The sequence below is a fragment of the Accipiter gentilis genome, chromosome 4, assembly GCF_929443795.1.
Source record: "Accipiter gentilis chromosome 4, bAccGen1.1, whole genome shotgun sequence".
Taxonomy (NCBI): domain Eukaryota; kingdom Metazoa; phylum Chordata; class Aves; order Accipitriformes; family Accipitridae; genus Astur; species Astur gentilis.
Window position 1 is genome coordinate 3856487 of NC_064883.1, and position 18042 is coordinate 3874528.

Below are 18042 nucleotides of genomic sequence, written 5' to 3' on the forward strand. Positions count from 1 at the left end.
TTGTCTGATGATACAAAATATGTACTGTACTGGTGCATGCTGTGGTATTATGCCTAACTCGTACAGTCTATGTATGCCAAAGACTGGAGCATTTGCGATCTTCATAATTGTATCTCACAGTATTTGTGGACAGGTGTACTATCCATTTGAGAATTTCAAGTGGTTCTAGATGAAAGTTAATGCAAAATGTCAGATGAAGGTGGAAGCATATGCTCAAATATTGAGAAATCTTAAATCTGTCTCTGCAGTGAATTTAACCTGTCAGCTTTTGTAAAAGGAGAAGGTCTGCTCTAAGATCTACTCAGAACTGTAGTTCTGTGTTTACAAGCTGCACAGCCATCCTAAAGAGACAGTTCAATTTTCTGGAGTCTTTCAAATCCCAAAACTGTCCAAAACTTGTCTTGATCTAACTAGAATAATATTCCTGTGGACTACCTGTGAAGCAGTGTTGTGCGACTATGTAATAAAGATATGGCGTCCAATGGCCCAAATTATTTTGCTTTATAAAAGAAGTTTGTATATCTTATAATACTGCTCTTTTTTCTTTTCCTCCATCAGTCCTCTGGAAACAGTAACTCTTGTTAATCTATTGCTATGACAATATAGCAAAGGCAGCTTATTCCGCTGTAACTAGTGTTCTTCAAATATGTTGCCTTTAAAGAGATGCCTTAGTTTCAGACTCTCATGGTAGATTTTGATTTAAAAAAAAAAAAAAAAAGGAATAAAGTGAGCAATACACTGGAGCAATGTGCTTCTATAGGCTAAGACTTTCATTCTTTACTGTGCATGGCTGTGCAGCGGCCCCAACAATGAACTGCTTTAAGTAAGTTCTGGGACCCACAGGTAGGTGTTAGGTGTTTCTCACCATGTATGTGAGAACTGAGCCACTTACATTCCAAATTCCATGAACACCTCTCATACAGTTTCTGAGTTTACTTTGGTTGGAAAGGAAAGGAGTGCATAGTGTGGGAGAGCACTGTCAGCACAGAAAAAAATAAACATGCTGAAGAATTATGCTTGCTTGTCATGGATTCATGGAGAAATGTTCTACAGGTGGCTCTTGTAGAACAATTCCAGCAGAACTTGGTAGGCAGGGACCTACAGTGAAAGGTGGCTGAAAGCTAGAATTCATACAGGCAGAGAACTCTGCGACCAGCCTGGCACAATGTAAGATTAAGTGATGAGGGATCTTTTCTAGAGATGATCTCTAGGTTTTACTGAAAAAAGATTACCCAAGGTAATAGTAGGAAGAATTTCTGAATCTGTATAGTCATACTGTATTTTCTTTTTCTTAAATACTGAGTGTGATTAGACACTATCCTTATCCAGGTCTTTGTTTAGTTTTTAAACTTATTCAAGATACAAATGAAAGTCCTAGGCCCAGGAGGTGCTTCATTCTAATGTGAAGATTATATAACTCCCTTTGTGTTTCCCATGACATCTTTTACATGTCAATTAAATCTGAATTATCCCAGTGTTTTTCAGGCTCTTTTAAGTTGTGTGTTGTTGCATATGGAAACAGACATTTACAATCTGATCCTAGCCAGGCTAGTGTTGATATAAGATCTCTGTTTCTGACTGTAGAGAACTTTAAGCATACTGTTGTTACATAGTCTCTGGAACTGCCCACCCTACTCATTTGCTCTGTTTCACCTCTGACATAAATTTGATAGGAAGGGGGCCATAACTACCATCTCTTATGTTGGTATAGCATTTAATTGTAATTGGTTGAGCTACAAATGCTACAAAAATATAAATATTAAATCATGCTAACCTGCAATTTCATAAAACATCTCATTCTAAATTGATAGAATAGTGTTACTGAAACTGTGTATCTCTGGTCAGGTTAAATGTCTGATTTATAATTTCTGACACACTCAAAAAGGTAGAATTTTAGGCACAGCCTGAATCAAAGTTGTTTTGTATAGGGTTTTAGAGATTCATTGAACCAATATTATCTGTGGCTCTCAGGTTAATCTACCCAGCCTTTTTACATAAGTCATTGAGAAGTTACAGTTTTCTGAATTGAGAATGTGTAGCTGCTTTTATTGCAGCTATATTTTACTGCAGCTGTATTTTGTTTCTAGCACAGCATATTTCTGTCTAGAGCTCCATAGCTGCATCTGTTTGCAGGACAAAATAGAAGACTCTGTAGATCATCAGTTTTCCTCAGTGTCATCTAGTTGCAGCAAGGTTTAGATTTTGGTGGTCAAAGAGGGCTGGCCATATGGAATCACTTTGACACCATTCAGGTCTGATATCAGGGAGAATTGTGAAGGGTTCCATATACTCTTTTGAGTGGCATGCTCTGTTTAATGTTTAGTACACATTATGGAATAGCAGCAGAAAGGCTCTGTATGGAACTGAAACCTAGGATTATATAGCAGCAGAATACTAGTTTTGAGACAACTCACCCCTCTGATATACTTCTAATCATAGCAGGCAGCCATGAAGTGTCAGAGTGGTTAAGTGAATGAGACTTGAAAAGTTCAAGTAGTTGCTGGATGCTGGAGAAAAGCTACCTGTTAATTTTGTAATTCAGAATACTTGCTTGAGTGCACTTTTTGTAAGACCTATTGGCTCTTGATTCTGTCCCATGCCCAGAGAAGCAGTGGCCCTGAGGTAAAGTGGATTTAACTAGCGTCTGTTGTGTGCTAGTCACTACGTTTTGGAGTCACTTGGATCAGTGCTAGTTTTTTTGCAGGTTATATGGCTCATTTACCCAGTCTTCATTATCAGATTCGCAACCCTTCATACTAAGATTCAAGGAAATGCTTGTACTACTTTATTTTCAAAGCTTCCATAATAGGCTGAGTGTAGTTTCCCACTTGTTTGCTTACACACTGTAAATCAGACATTCTAGACACTATTGGTGGATTAATAGCACAATCGCATATCTCTACAAATCTCAGTTTTAGACGTGGATCAATGCTAATGTTCTTAGTGCAGAAGTTACAAGCGTCACAAAACTGACACAGTATAGTGAGTTTATGAAGCATTTATATTAGGACGCAGAAAGGAGAATGATAGAATAGCTAGAACATGTATTTGGGAATGATGAGAAATTAATTCGGTTCCCATCCTATCAATGGAAAAGAGTAGAATAAGTATGTACTACTGGTGATTAAATTGCAAATTATCTTGATTTTGAATATGCCTTTAAGGAAAATAAAGTTATATTTTTGTCTTCCAGATCACTGTTACTCAGTAAGTTGCTGACATATTTCTTGATTACAGTTGCAAACTTGCTGAAGAAAAGCAAAGTGATTTTGTCTCATCCTGAGCCTTTCAGGGTAGAAGAAGAAACTGTTCAATAAGGACATAGTGAAAATCTGACCTGAGTAGGTCTGAAGTTCACACATGTAGTGAATTTGATACTTCATTCATCCTCTTTTTTTTGCTTTGCTTTTGGTCTTTGTGTGCATATTTGATTTTAGGAAAAAATAATGGCATTTTCAAATAGGGTTCAAATATAAATTAAGACAACAAATATGAGATCAGTGTTGTTACGATGTAGCATCTGGAAACTTTTCCTCTTGTTTTTACTGTAGAAGGTCAATCTACTAGGTGAAATATTTGTGAATTAAAATGGCAAATGAAAAAACAGATTCTGTCAATAAAAAGAGAAAAAAACATTGCAGATAACTAAAATGCTCATTTAAAGAGACTGCTAAGATTCAGAAAGCTTTTTTAATGCAGCTATTATGAAAGTTGAAGACATCATTCTGTAGGAGGTTCAGATACTAGTCAAGTCAGCCTACTCATCTTTTTGTAGTTCTCTCTTGCCTTCATGCCCTCTTCCCTAGCATGTTAATGTTTTCTGAAACAATCTTACTTCATTATCACTTACTCTGCTACCCTAAACACAATGTAAACAAGTGAAAACAAGTGAAGAAGGGTGTTTCAGAATCTAAAGGATTATGACTACATCATTTTGTGTTAATTTTTCTTCCTATTTGAGGACTGTCTGTGAGAGACTGAAAGAGTTAATGTCTCAAACATTGTGGTGGGGCAAGTTCTGCTTAAAGACAGACCCTGCACAGCAACGAACCAAGGTGAAAAGCCCATCAGCTCAGACATCAGCAACAGGAGGGGGAGGGCGTGCTGGAGGGTGCGCAGCTCCCTGTTCTGATAAGCTGTTCTGATACAAAGATCAAACAATGGCCATGTCTGCAGGGAAGGAGAAGTTACTCCCCAAACAACCCCCAAGCCCAAAGGCTCGCAAACTGCTCATTAACCTGACAAGTGTGGGTGCCCGGGCCTGCAAGCCCACTGGAACTGGACCCCTCAGCTGACTGAACCAATGCCTGACCCAGGACTGGTGAAATCTTTCTCTCTTCCTTTTTCTCTCTCCCTTTTTCTCTCTCTGTCTTCTCTCTTTCCTTTTCCTTTTCCACAATCCCTACACCTCATCCGTTTCAAGATATAAACCATTGACCAAGTCTGAGACTAAGAGTAGATCCAGCTGCCCCTAGACCCTTCTCTGAGGAGGAGTCTGGAAAGCAAGGGGGTCTGCTCTGAACCTCGTGACTCAATGGGAGGGATCTCCTTATTCCCTGAAGCAATGTATATGGTCACATGGTTTACAGAAGTGGTCCTATGCCAATTCCTGTTGTGAGAAACACTGTCACCTACTACCACGCCTCCCCAGTTCAGTTTGCTTCTGTCATGAATGAAATCTTTAACTGATCATTTGGTGTTGCTTCACCTTAATTCAGCCCGAGGGAATTTCAAATTAAACACGACTCCCTGGTCTGTCCAGTCTGGGTTGTGTCACTGTCTTGCATGGTTGTTTGACTATTTTTTAATGGATTTAAAAAAAATAATTAAAATAACATTTAGTTTTCTAGGTTCTTGATATACAGAGGCTTAATGTTTAGAGTACAAAATCTAGTTGGATATAATAATACTATGGAGGGATATGAGTATTGGTATTGAACTGCTGGTGAAATTGCATGTCTAGTCATAGTTTATAAAGATCCATCTAATGGTGAAAGTTTGTTATTTTTTTATTGTCTTTCAACTGACTTAAAAGAATCTTTATATGCAGTGAAGGATGCCAAGCTTCCAACCATTAGAGAAATTAGCTGTAAAGAAATTATGTCACTTGAGGTTGCACGGTAGACAAAGCACCAAAAACTATTACCATGGAAATTTATTTTAGAAAACTTGTTTGCTAGATTGGTGAACCTACCATTCCCCTTAGTTCACAAACTCTCATGTATTAGGATGGTACAATAAATTGTAGTGGTGATATGCATGTAATTCACGTGAACATGAAAAAATTAAAGTAGTGTTTAAAAGTGGAAAAAATATCATTTTTCCAAAGTTATATGTGCAGGTGAAATCAACTGTTATTTTGCAGAAACGGACAACTCTATTGGGCAGGTACATAGATCTTTCCACTGGTGTCGTTAAAGCTCCAACACTGCTTCTTCCTGGAAATGTGTAATCCACTAGCATTTTGGGTTTTCTTCAGCTGTACTACAAAATAACTATTGTTTGTTTTATGTTTGGTCCAAAAAGGGTAATTTCAGGAAGATGGGACAATCTAACAGTCAAAATGAGGGGGTTTGTTATTTTAGGGGGATTAGGGAGTTGTCTCTCTAATGCCAAATTTATTCCTGCATTGCTGTTCTGGGTTTGGTTGGGATAGAGTTAATTTTCCTCTTAGCACCCCGACTGCCAGTGCTGGGCTGGATGTGCAAAGGGAGGGTCTCCTCTATACATCATGCAACTGATGCCACGTGGAGTAAGTGGGTTGCATTGATCACACAATGAGCTCGCATAGGAAACCCCAATCGCCCAGGAATTTTGGAAGTGATCACGGACTGTCTAGATGGCAAAGATTTTGAAATATCGCCAGAGGAGGAGGTGACGTGTGCTGAAGAGGCCTAACTGTATAATAAACTGTCAGAAAATGAGAGGCAATATGCCCTGTTCACTGATGGGTCCTGTCACATTGTGGGAAAGCATCGAAGGTGGAAAGCTGCTGTATTGAGTCCTACACGACAAGTTGGAGGAACTGCTGAAGGAGAAGGTGAATCGAGTCAGTTTGCAGAGGTGAAAGCCATCCAGTTAGCATTAGACATTGCTGAAAGAGAAAAGTGGCCAGTGCTCTGTCTCTATACTGACTCATGGATGGTGGCAAATGCCCTGTGGGGGTGGCTACAGCAATGGAAGCAGAGCAACTGGCAGCGCAGAGGCAAATCCATCTGGGCTGCTGCACTCTGGCAAGATATTGCTGTTCAGCTAGAGAATCTAGTTGTAAAAGTATGTCACATAGATGCTCACGTACCCAAGAGTTGGGCCACTGAAGAATATTAAAACAACAAACAGGTGGATCAGGCTGCCAAGTTTGAAGTGGCTCGGGTGCATCTGGACTGGCAATGTAAGGGTGAGCTATTTTTAGCTTGGTGGGCCCATGATAATTCAGGTTATCAGGGAAGAGATGCAACATATAGATGGGCTCATGATTGAGTGGTGGACTTGGCCATGGACTCTATCATGCAGGTTATCCATGAATGTGAAACGTGCTGCAATTAAGCAAGCCAAGCGGTTAAAGCCCCTGTGGTATGGAGGGTGATGGCTGAAATATAAATATGGGGAGGCCTGGCAAATTGACTGTATCACACTCCCACAAACCCGCCAAGGCAAGCGCCATGTGCTTACAATGGTGGAAACAACCACTGGATGGCTGGAAACATATCCCGTGCACCATGCCACCACCCGGAACGCTATCCTGGGCCTTGAAGAACAAGTTTTATGGCAACACAGCAACCCAGAAAGAACTGTCGGACAATGGGACTCACTTCCAAAACAACCTCATAGACACCTGGGCTAAAGATCATGGCATTGAGTGGGTGTATCATATCCCCTACCATGCACCAGTCTCTGGGAAAATCAAACTATACAAGGGACTGCTAAAAACTACACTGAGAGCAATGGTGGGGGTGGGACTTTCAAACATTGGGATACGCATTTAGCAAAAGCCCTCTCCCTTCCTCCTGTTTTGTGCTATCTCTTTGCCTTTGATCTTACCAGCCTTTCCTTTGGTTCATCTAATTTACTGGTTTACAAAGCTTTCACTTTCTCTAAGGGCTTTTCTTTTCCATTTTTCTCTGGCTACCTTTATTCTACTGATACTTATCACGATATTGTCAGCATTGATATAGTTCCTTCCAGCAAGTACTCAACACTTCTGTTAATTGGTAGGTTTCTTTTTTGTGTGAGAATGGAAACTGTAGGAAAATATTTGGAAGCTGTAAGTTTTGTATTTCATTCTGAAATTGGTGACACTTGTGATCAGATGCATCTGCATTCACACAGATATGTGTGAATTGGTTAGGTCTAGCTTCTGAGGAAGGGCCTGTTCCTGTACTTAAGAGCTATGTCTGAATGCTTGGTGTACCACTGGATGGATTAACTGTAGTAAATCGAGATGGTTTAGGAAGAATAATTCCTTTAATAAGTAGGATTTTGAATTTTAGAAGTGACCAGTAAGATCATAAGAATCACTAGATCAGATCAAAGATTTATGTAGCTCACTCTCTGTGCTAAAAGCTGACACTTGGGTGAAGTTCATAAGAAGTTGAGCAAGTACTGAGTTATCTTTCTCTCACAGTTCTGTTCCAGCTTCTAAAAGACATACTGCTATGGTGTTAAGGTGTTTCAGGAAATTGCCAAATATGAAATGTTGCAATGGGTCCTCATTAGTCAAGCCTCAGTTCACAGCTGAAATAATGAATACCAGTTAATAAGGGTCATCTTTATATCTTCATTTAACAGTATGGGAGGCAGGCCTCTTGCAGTTCTCAGAAATGATTTTGTTTGTTAGTTACTGTAGTACCTTTTGGCATCAAATACCAAATAAAGAATCCTGGAATATTAAAAGTTTATAAGCTGCAGACAGATGCCTAAATAAATTAAAAGAAGCAATTTCACTAGTTCGATGCAGTTCAACATTTGCCAGTTACTTTTCATTCAATTCTGTGTTATAGGCTTGAAAAAGCTAAGAAAAAGCATTTATGTTTAAAGCTGATTGCCCTGTGCTTTACATTCCTTAGCTTTGGCAGCACCAGTTGTATTTAGGAGCTTCTTGCTGGTGTCAAGATGGTTTAGCAGAATTTGGAAAAAGTTATTGCCTGTGAAACAGGTTTTTTTCCCTCTGTTTCTGAGGACCCAAGCCTAAAAGGAAGAGACTATATTTACTCTATCTGTCTGATTTTTCACTTGCTTTCTATTTTCCAGAAAATCACTAATGTTGTATTAAAACAATGTACTACTTCCAGAACCAAGATGTCTAGCTCTCCACTTTCCTTTCCTAAATCTTTCAAGCACTAGGAACTGAATTTATTGGTTAATGTAATGTCTTAATACTCCTTCTTCATAGAATATTATATGAAGGATTCCAAAGGAGGGAATTTAGAATGATTCATCCCAATTAATTCAGGGAAGTATCAGCATTGCAAAAACTCTGGTCCTTTTGGGATTAATATTCCCTGGAGCGAACTGCCTGAGGGCTGTCTTAACTCAAGGGCAAAAGGGAAGCTTCTCAGTAATCCTGTTAATTTAGCATTCTTTCTACTTATATTTTCAAAGTACTGCAGAGCTAGTTGTTCTTTGAATATTTTATTTGAAGAAAAATGATCTGTGGCCTAGGTATCTAGGTTTGGCCACCTTCTCAGAGGCCCTTTCTGAATAAGAGATCTACTCCTTTTCAGACCCTTGAGGTTCTCACTGAGCAAGAGCCAACAGAAACTAATTTTTCTCACCTGTCTTTATTCTGATCTGCAGCTTTTTTTGATGAGTAGAAGCATTTTCAACTAAAATGTTCATGAACTATCTCACTGTAAAAAAAATTGGAATAGGAATGCTGTGGGCTCTGTCCCAGTAGAAGAGGAGCCTTAAAATATTTTAAACAGTATTATTTACCACACAAGTCTTCCCAATTCTGAAGTAATATTACAATACAAAATTAATTAACAGACTTAAACAAGTACAGGGATTTTCTCTTGCTCTCTGTCCTTGGAGCTAATAAAGTGCAATGTATCTTAGGTGCATTTTGTGTTGAGGCAGCAGTGGAGTATTGAATTGAAAGAAATAAACTTCAACTGTTAGCATGGAATTTAGATTAAAAATATAAAGTCTAAAGACTGTGTGACAATTTTGTGAAAGACTACCTGATAATTACACAAAAGGCACATAATTGCACGATCATCTAAATCTACAGCTTTTGTCACAAGGTAAGGCTAAGATTCACCATTATTTCTTACCAAAAGCAATTTTTGAACATGAACTATTCAGATATTACAACCCCCTGTACTCGTTTGAAATTAAATTTCTGAGAAAGTCCACTCTTGCCAGCTATCATAATTTGAAAGAAAGTGAAATAATTACTAACTTCGTTACATTATTTTTTCCATTAATTTGGACATTAGATCACTGCTTACTAGATACTTGGCATTGTCATACAGTTTATTAGAATATATTAATAGAAATCTGAAACTGGTCACGTAGTTTGGATTGAAAGCATCAGAGGTGTGTTTATAATATTTTTGAAGCTGGTAGGCCTGATTCAAACATAAATTGTTGATTATTGTGGAGTGTTGTGGTTTAACCCCAGCCAGCAACTAAGCACCACGCAGCCGCTCGCTCACTCCCCACCCGCCGCAGTGGGATGGGGGAGAAAATCGGGAAAAATAATAAAACTCATGGGTTAAGATAAGAATGGTTTAATAGAACAGGAAAGAGGAAACTAATAATGATAACACTAATAAAACGACAACAGTAATAATAAAAGGATTGGAATGTACAAATGATGCACGGTGCAATTGCGCACCACCCACTGATCGATGCCCAGTTAGTCCTTGAGCGGTGATCCCCCCACCCCCACTCCCCCCAGTTCCTATACTAGATGTGACGTCCCATGGTATGGAATACACTGTTGGCCAGTTTGGGTCAGCTGCCCCGGCTGTGTCCCCTCCCAACTTTTTGTGCCCCTCCAGCCTTCTTGCTGGCGGGACATGAGAAGCTGAAAAATCCTTGACTTGAGACGAAACACTACTTGGCAACAACTGAAAACATCAGTGTGTTATCAACATTATTCTCATACTGAACTCAAAATATAACACTGTTACCAGCTACTAGGAAGACAGTTAACTCTATCCCAGCTGAAACCAGGACATGGAGATAGGAAGATAGTATTGTCCAGTACTGCGAAATGTAAAAGATAAAAAGACTCCCAAACCTCCTTTCCACCCTCCCCCAACTTTTCAGCTGTTCTGAAACAGCATGGATTGTCATGCAGAGAGGGTGGTTATTGACATGTGAATCTTTTTTTATTGTAGCTGACTTTGGGCTTGCAAAGCAAAAGCAAGAAAACAGCAAACTTGCATCAGTAGTGGGAACCATTCTGTACTCATGGTAAGTACTCCTTCATACAATATTCAGTACAGTGACTTCCATCTTCATGGTTACTTTTTTGGAGCAGACAGGCAAATTACAGTGGAGTAAGGAACAAGGTGCAAGTTACCCACACACAGTACTCTGCAGTAGTTGGTTGCCTGCCTATCTTGCTGTTGCATGTTCTTGCACATGGCATTTACTGTGGGTTAAGTTGGTGCAAACATTACGTAACCGTGTTTGTGTAGTAACTTACTCATCTATCTATATCCTTATAGATAAAGAAATGTGTTTTCAAGTTATAAAAAGATCTATGTAAACAATGTAAATTAATTTTAATGGCTTTTAATGTAATTGTGGCTTCAATGTTTAGTTATGTTGTACATATGCACAACTTGCCTTCTGAAAAATATTTGAAATTGGTCCTAGTGGATTGGTTTTGGACCAGTAGGCATTTGGTTTTCATAATTGAACTGAAAAAATATTTGCTGAAGTTTGACATTTTCAATGGTGGAAAAGCATGACACGTTGTTTGCAATTTAAGCTTAGTAAACGCATAAATGACTGCTCTAAAATTTTGCCTTAGACAATACATTATTCAGTCTGTTGAATGAGATGCAGTTTCCTTTGGCATCCCATTTGTAAGCAAGCCAAAGTGAAGAACCATATTGCGTTAAATTGCGCTACCAATATAGCTACCTAAGCTCCTAGATTACTACTGACTTGTGGGCTTTTTTCTGAAGAGCATGGAATAGAATGCATTTCCTATCCAAAAGGTTCCCCACAATATGTAAACAGTGTACGTAATTGAGAGTATATGCATGTCAGATTCTCTCAAACGAAAGTAATTTTGGGCAGGACAGAGTATTGATTTTTGTGTTGCATGATGTATAAATAACAAACATGCCTGTTGAGGTAACTGTATTGCAAATAGAACGGAGCAAATGTACTCTGGGTAAAAATCTAAATTGTAGAAAGCACAAGCTCAGTATTCATCTGATAGCAGTTGATGGGTTCTGGGCCTCCCATTTAAGCTGAGAATTTCTATTGATTGAAATGCTAACATCAGAAATCAATTAAGGAATTGCTAATCTGTGCCACAGTTCTGGATCTCTCCATTTGCAAAATTATTGGTTAAGCTTTGCCTACCCTAACTACTGCTTTATTAAGGAAATATGTTTACAGTACATTCAGCTGAAGTGTTGCAGATCTAAATATTCCTTATTGCTGCATGGGCTTGTTCTAGCTTCTTTGCAACACCTTTGTACATAGAGCTGCTGTTCCCTCTCTTCAGAGTCACTCTGTTGCTTCTACTCATTGTCCAGCTTTCTAAGGTCAGAAGTTGGTTTTCTTGTAGGGACTTCTGCTGTTCTTGCTTCCACTACTATAAAGTGCCAATTCTAGCTCCTTCTATGACCAGGTGATCCGCCTCATGGATGAGGGAAAGGCTGTGGATGTTGTCTACCTGGACTTCAGTAAGGCCTTTGACAGTCTCTCATGGCATACTCCTTGAGAAGCTGGCAGCTCATGGCTTAGACAAGTGTACTCTTTGCTGGGTAAAAAACTGGCTGGCTGGATGAGCCCAGAAGGTTGCGGTGAATGGGGTTAAATCCAGTTGGTGGTAGGTCACAAGCGTTATTCCCTCAGGGATCTTTATCAATGATCTGGACAAGGGGATCGAGTGCACCCTCAGTCAGTTTGCAGATGACACCAATTTGGGCAGGAGTGTTGATCTGCTCGAGGGTAGGAAGGCTCTACAGAGGGATCTGGACAGGCTGAATCGATGGGCTGAGGCCAACTGTGTGAGGTTCAACAAGACCGAGTGCCGGGTCCTGCACTTGGGTCACAGCAACCCCATGCAGCGCTACAGGCTTGGGAAAGAGCAGCTGGGAAGCTGCCTGGTGGAAAAAGACCTAGGGGTGCTGGTTGACAGCCAGCTGAATATGAGCCAGCAGTGTGCCCAGGTGGCCAAGAAGGCCAACAGCATCCTGGCCTGCAGTAGAAATAGTGTGGCCAGCAGGAGCAAGGAAGTGATTGTTCCCTTGTATTCGGCACTGGTGAGGCTGCACCTTGAGTATTGTGTTCAGTTTTGGGCCCCTCACTACAGAGAAGATATTCAGGTGCTGGAGCGTGTCTAGAGAAGGGCAGCGAAGTTGGTGAGGGGCCTGGAGCACAAGTCTGATGAGGACCAGTTGAGGGAACTGGGGTTGTTTAGTCTGGAGAAAAGGAGGCTGAGGGGAGACCTTATCACTCTCTACAACTACCTGAAAGGAGGTTGTAGTGAGGTGGGCGTCAGTCTCTTCTGTCAGGTGGCTGCAGATAGGATGAGAGGAAACGGCCTCAAGTTGCGGCCAGGGAGGTTTAGATTGGGTATTAGGAAAAATTTGTTTACTGAGAGGGTTGTCAGACATTGGAACAGGCTGCCCAGGGAAGTGGTTGAGTCACCATCCCTGGAGGTATTCAAAAAGCATGTAGACAAGGCACTTAAGGACATGGTTTAATGGCCATAGTTGACGATTGGACTTGATGATTTTAAAGGTCTTTTCCAACCTAAATGGTTCTATGATTCTATGAAGTAAAGTGGAATTTATTTGGCATAGGGAATAGAAAAAGAAAACTACAATGAATGAAACATAAACAAACCAAGAATGTTGCACAGAATGCAATCTATAATATTGTTTTCTGTTTTCATCAGAAATTTTAATTTACAAAATACCTGCCAATAAGGAGAAAAACCTGACGGAACATTGTATGTTGGCCCTCAGGGTCACTGAGTTGTAATTTTCTTATCCTACCTACTTTCAATTCTTTTTTTTTCCTGTTAGATTCTTTTGCTCTTATCTTTGAGTCTTTTCACGTTTTATAGGAAATTTTTATTTGAGAATAGTGTTCTGTAGATTTAAATACTCTTTTTTATTTTTAATGTTTGCTTATACCATGTTTATTATTATTCTCATACTCTGTCTTCGTACATGGAAGTTCACATCAGAGCTAGGACTTTGGCCGTTCTTTTTCCACCTCTTTGTCCAGTTATTTGGATGTAGGCATGAGGATAAAATATCACTTATATGTTGCAGTCTTTCAGTAAGTGGTCTTTTGGGACATTACTTGTCAGTTCAACTCCACAGGCAACATCATGGAAGCAGTGATCCTTGCCTGTCTGCTGTCAGAAAAGAGAACAAGGATACAGTACTGATGTCTTTGTATTTAAAATGTATGCTTGAGTAATATTTAAAATGACAGGCTAAAGCATTAAAGTCTTTCCAATGTCGTCATAATTTAAGAATGTTAAAAAGGCCTTGCAAACAGCTGAATGCACTGGATGCCACCTTCAAGGTACTTGGCTAGTACTGTGTGTGACAGTGGGCTTTTTGATATGGAAACCTGTTCACAAGGAATGAGGTGAACTGATAGAGTATTTTAACACAAGTAATGAAGCAGAAGTCAGAGCCTATAGACTTAATCAGTGCTTGGACTAGATAATTTTTGTGGGTTTGGGGTTTTTTTTGCATGATTTAAGTAGATGTGAAGGGCTGTAAAATAATCAAAATATTGGGAATGCATATCTACCAAGAGCAGCAATATTAGTTCCTGCACAAAAAAAAAAAAAAGGAAAGGAGGAAGAGAAAGAACTGAGACAGCATTGTCATTCTAGAGTGGCAGGAATTACTTTCTTCTGAATTGACGGGGTAATAGTTCTTGGTAGTTTGAGATGCAACCCACCCTTCTTGGAGCAGACAATATAGTAGAGAAACAAAATAATAAATGTCAAAAGTAGCATCTGATGCTTATTGTTTAAATTTGGCTATGAAGTATTTTGCAGAGTGGTTCAGATAAAAATGTATTACTATATGTACCAAACATGTTTGAATTTTGGGCTGGCTGAATCAATTTGCTAATGCAATTTTTAAAACACGGTGTCACCATAAAATAACAGCAGACACTGTTTAATGTTTAGAGGGGGGTTTATATAATTGTGCTTTGTAATTGTGATGGTTTTTAATTCTACATTGTACTAGGTTTTATTCTGCTATCATACTAATTAAATTCCTTTTAATTGGTTATGTCCTTGAATTAAAATATCCAGCAATGTGTATGTTTAAACAGCAAATGTATTAAATGGATGTGTTTACACTTAATACATTAAAAATTGAGGAAAAGACTGCTTTAAGGAATTGGTAATGAATTCTGAAGTCTTTTGCCAGCTCATAAGTCACCAGAAACAATCCACTCCAAGTTAGTGGTGACAGAGTCTTTATTATCCTACTGTCTCAAAGGCCTTCCCAGAAGAGACACAGCAAATTTTACATGGTGTTGTAGAGAATGATGTTTCGTTTTATGTATACCTGCCATTTCTTTGTTTCACAAGGATTGTAACTTATGAAGGGGATGTATCAACAACAGATCAAAAGAGATAAGTCAAAGTTAGCTAAGTCATGGTTCCGATAACTGCTTTTTTAATTTTATATGTATATGTATACAGAATATATATGTATATTATATGTATACATATACATATTATTTTATATGTATACATATACATATTATTTTATATGTATATGTATCTGTATATGTATACAGAAATTTTAGAAAAACTCTGGGAAATGAAGTAAGTTTTGAGATTGGGATGGAATAGAGAATCCCATCATAATTCCTTGAGAACTTGACTGATCTTGAAAAGCTGTTGGGAAACTGTGAAGAAGTGCAGACCTGTCATGTATCATTAAAAAGTAGGTGAGAATGTTCCACGTTAGTTGGTGAACTAACTTGAACTTTCTGAGACATAATTGTTCTAAAATGTTGGAAAACTGATACACAGAACAACGTTATGTAAGTTTTGTCTTTTTGTGCTAAAGTTGAGGTGTTTTCTCTTTGTGGTGTTTTGAGGAAACTCTCATTTTTTGTGGTAATTAGAGGTACTATTTTACTTGTGTCCATCTTCTGTGCTGTGGAGGAGAAAATATTCCTTGATCTTAGTTTCTGCTTATGGGCTACGTAGTCAGTTTGCATACTGTGTTATGTTACCCAAATTTCTTTTCTAATACTGGTCACTGCTTCTATTTAAAACCATATCTTGTGAGAGCACTGCATAAATCAATATTGTGATATGATTTCATGCAGAGATCTGTAATAGCTGTTTTTCCTCATTGCTTATTCTGGTGACGTGATAATATTTTCACTTATTTAAAGCATTTTTGTGTTGGGAAGCACAATTTAAGATGAGGGAGTGTGTTGTACTTTCATACATACTTAATTTTTAGCCTGCTTTTTGATGCTACATGATCACCCCCCACCATAAGACATAACTTAATACTAGACAGGAGAGAATGCAAAAAAAATCTCGGACTAAAAGAAAGCAGGCCACTTTGAAAGTGACATGGACTAGTTCATACAGGTTTTTTTTCTATCCGAAGAAGAGAAGAGTTGTTTTACTCACAAAGGCTTAGCAGTAGCTTCAAGTCACAGCATAGGTTTTCTTGATGAAAGGGAGTGTGAAAACATACAGGTTAGTTTCTTTACTTGTTTTCTAACAAGTGAGTAGTGCTGATCTAGCTTCTAAAGAGTTACTTTAATGCTTGCAAAAAAAAAAGAAGTATTGTTTGTAATAATTTTATAGACTCCATGATGAATTTAAAGTGCTATCTTAAAAAAAAATAAAAAATACTGTTCTACGAACATAACGGGTTATAAACCAGTAATGTACTTCTTGGAAATATTTCTTTCTGTAGAACTTGTATTACAATTATTTTAATGTATATTAATTATTATGTTATAATCCCTTTGGAAGAGATAATAATAATGAATGAACACTTTATTAGAATAAGATTAGTGATTTCATCGAACTAATTTATGAGCTTGTAAATGTCTTTTAGTCCAATGTTAATGGTATTTGCTTGCTAGAATTATTCTTTTTTAATTTTTCTTTCAAGTAATGTCAAATGAGCTACATTTAGATGAACGATGTTACTATGTCATCTGAACTGCAAGACTTAGAATACTTTTGGTGGTTTTTTTTCTGTTTTTTTTCCCATTCTCTTCTCACTTAGATATCAGCTCTATTGGTATCTTGGCAGATCCTTACAATTTCTAAATCTTTACTATTTCTTGTTCTGCTTTACTTTGCTCCTTGGTATATGGTGTGCTGTTTCAATTTCTAGTGCCATTATATGTCATCTTGCTGTCTTTGATCTTTCCTTAATAGTGTGTTTGCTGTTTTACCATGTCTTTGGTGGTCAGTTAAAGCTACTTCCTCTTTTCACTTGGGTCTTGGGCTTTAGTTTCTGGTGTGGCTTTTGTTCAGTTGCTTGCTTTTTCATAGTAGCTAGATTTCAAAGCTCTGCCAAGGATTGTTCATACTGCCTTAGTCTTTCCTTGGTTTGTTCCATCTCTTTTATACTATTTCTTGGGTTTTTTTCACAGCTGAGTTTTGCACAGAATTGTGATTTTTGTTGTTACAATAACTTTAATGTTAGAATGAGAGAAAGCACATGCCACTGTAACAGAATAGAGTTCTTGGACTTTATGGAGACATTATTAGAATAAGCACTAGAGTGATAAGTGGCCATGTCTCATTAGAGAAATGTTAATATTGGATTCTTAAGCATCTGCTCTCCTCTTTTTACCCTTTCCTATTTTGTGCAGTAGTAGATTCACTGTCTATTTCAAGGAATGACAGGCCAGCTATGGCTTAAGAATTACTGGAGGCAGCATGAGGTATGCTAGGCATCTGACTGAAAGAACAGCCACGTCAAGAATTGACTAACAAGTAGGAGGCTGAATGTTTGTAATACTCTTCTAGAATAATTGAAATAAAGAAAATAATTAGAATCAGAAATAGGATAGGATAGACATCTGGTTAAGAAAAGCAATAAAGGGGCATTGATGCCTTCTAAATGAACATGAGGTTAATGTTTGAGTGATCTGCAAGCAGACCAGCCTATAGTCTTTCCTTTTGTTTCCTCTCTTACCATAAATGACCATATTTTCTGCTTGAGTTGCATCCCTAATCTTATCTGGTCTTATTTAAAACAGACATTATGAAAGATTCTGTTTTGAGTGAAAGAGGGGAGAGGTAAAAGTAAATTATTTGCTGATACTTGATTAGCTTTTGTGGGCTTAATAATTTGGAGTTAAACTGCTTTTTATTATGTTACTCACATTGGCAGCTGATGTTTTCCATACCTAGAGTTCTCAAACTTCTTGGTTACGGCTGGTCATTGCTTACTGGAATGTCATAAGGAGGTTGAATTTAAATACCCCATGATTTCAGACAGACATATATGTCTGCATTTGCTATCTATTCTGCTGAAGAAAGCTCTTTTCCTGGGTTACTGCTCAATGCCTGGGCCCTCCACTACTTGAGCTGTACAAGCAAGGGTCAATGATTTTATGACTAAAGAGGTAGTACAGTGTTATCCAGGGATGTAGCAGTGAATTAGCTATAGGATCCCAACTGCAGTCAAGTAGTCTTGTATTTTTATAGACATCAAAGTGCCCAGTTATTAAATTGGGAGATGCAGGAGTGTGTTGTAAATGTAATTTGTGGTAGGTTTTGTTGATTGCTATTTACAAATCAACGTGTACAATATTATCTTTCTACTTCCTACCTCAAGAAGAGTTGATAAAGGCTTTAGTTTA

General features: G+C 38.3%; 1 protein-coding gene across 1 annotated transcript in view; it reads left to right on the forward strand.

Annotated features, from left to right (window-relative positions):
* Window positions 1–18042, forward strand: part of NEK10 (NIMA related kinase 10) — a 116827-nt gene that overhangs the window by 32048 nt on the left and 66737 nt on the right. The window contains exon 23 of the mRNA XM_049798682.1: window positions 10350–10425. Coding sequence (XP_049654639.1) covers window positions 10350–10425 — 76 coding nt within the window. The remainder of the gene's footprint in view (window positions 1–10349; window positions 10426–18042) is intronic.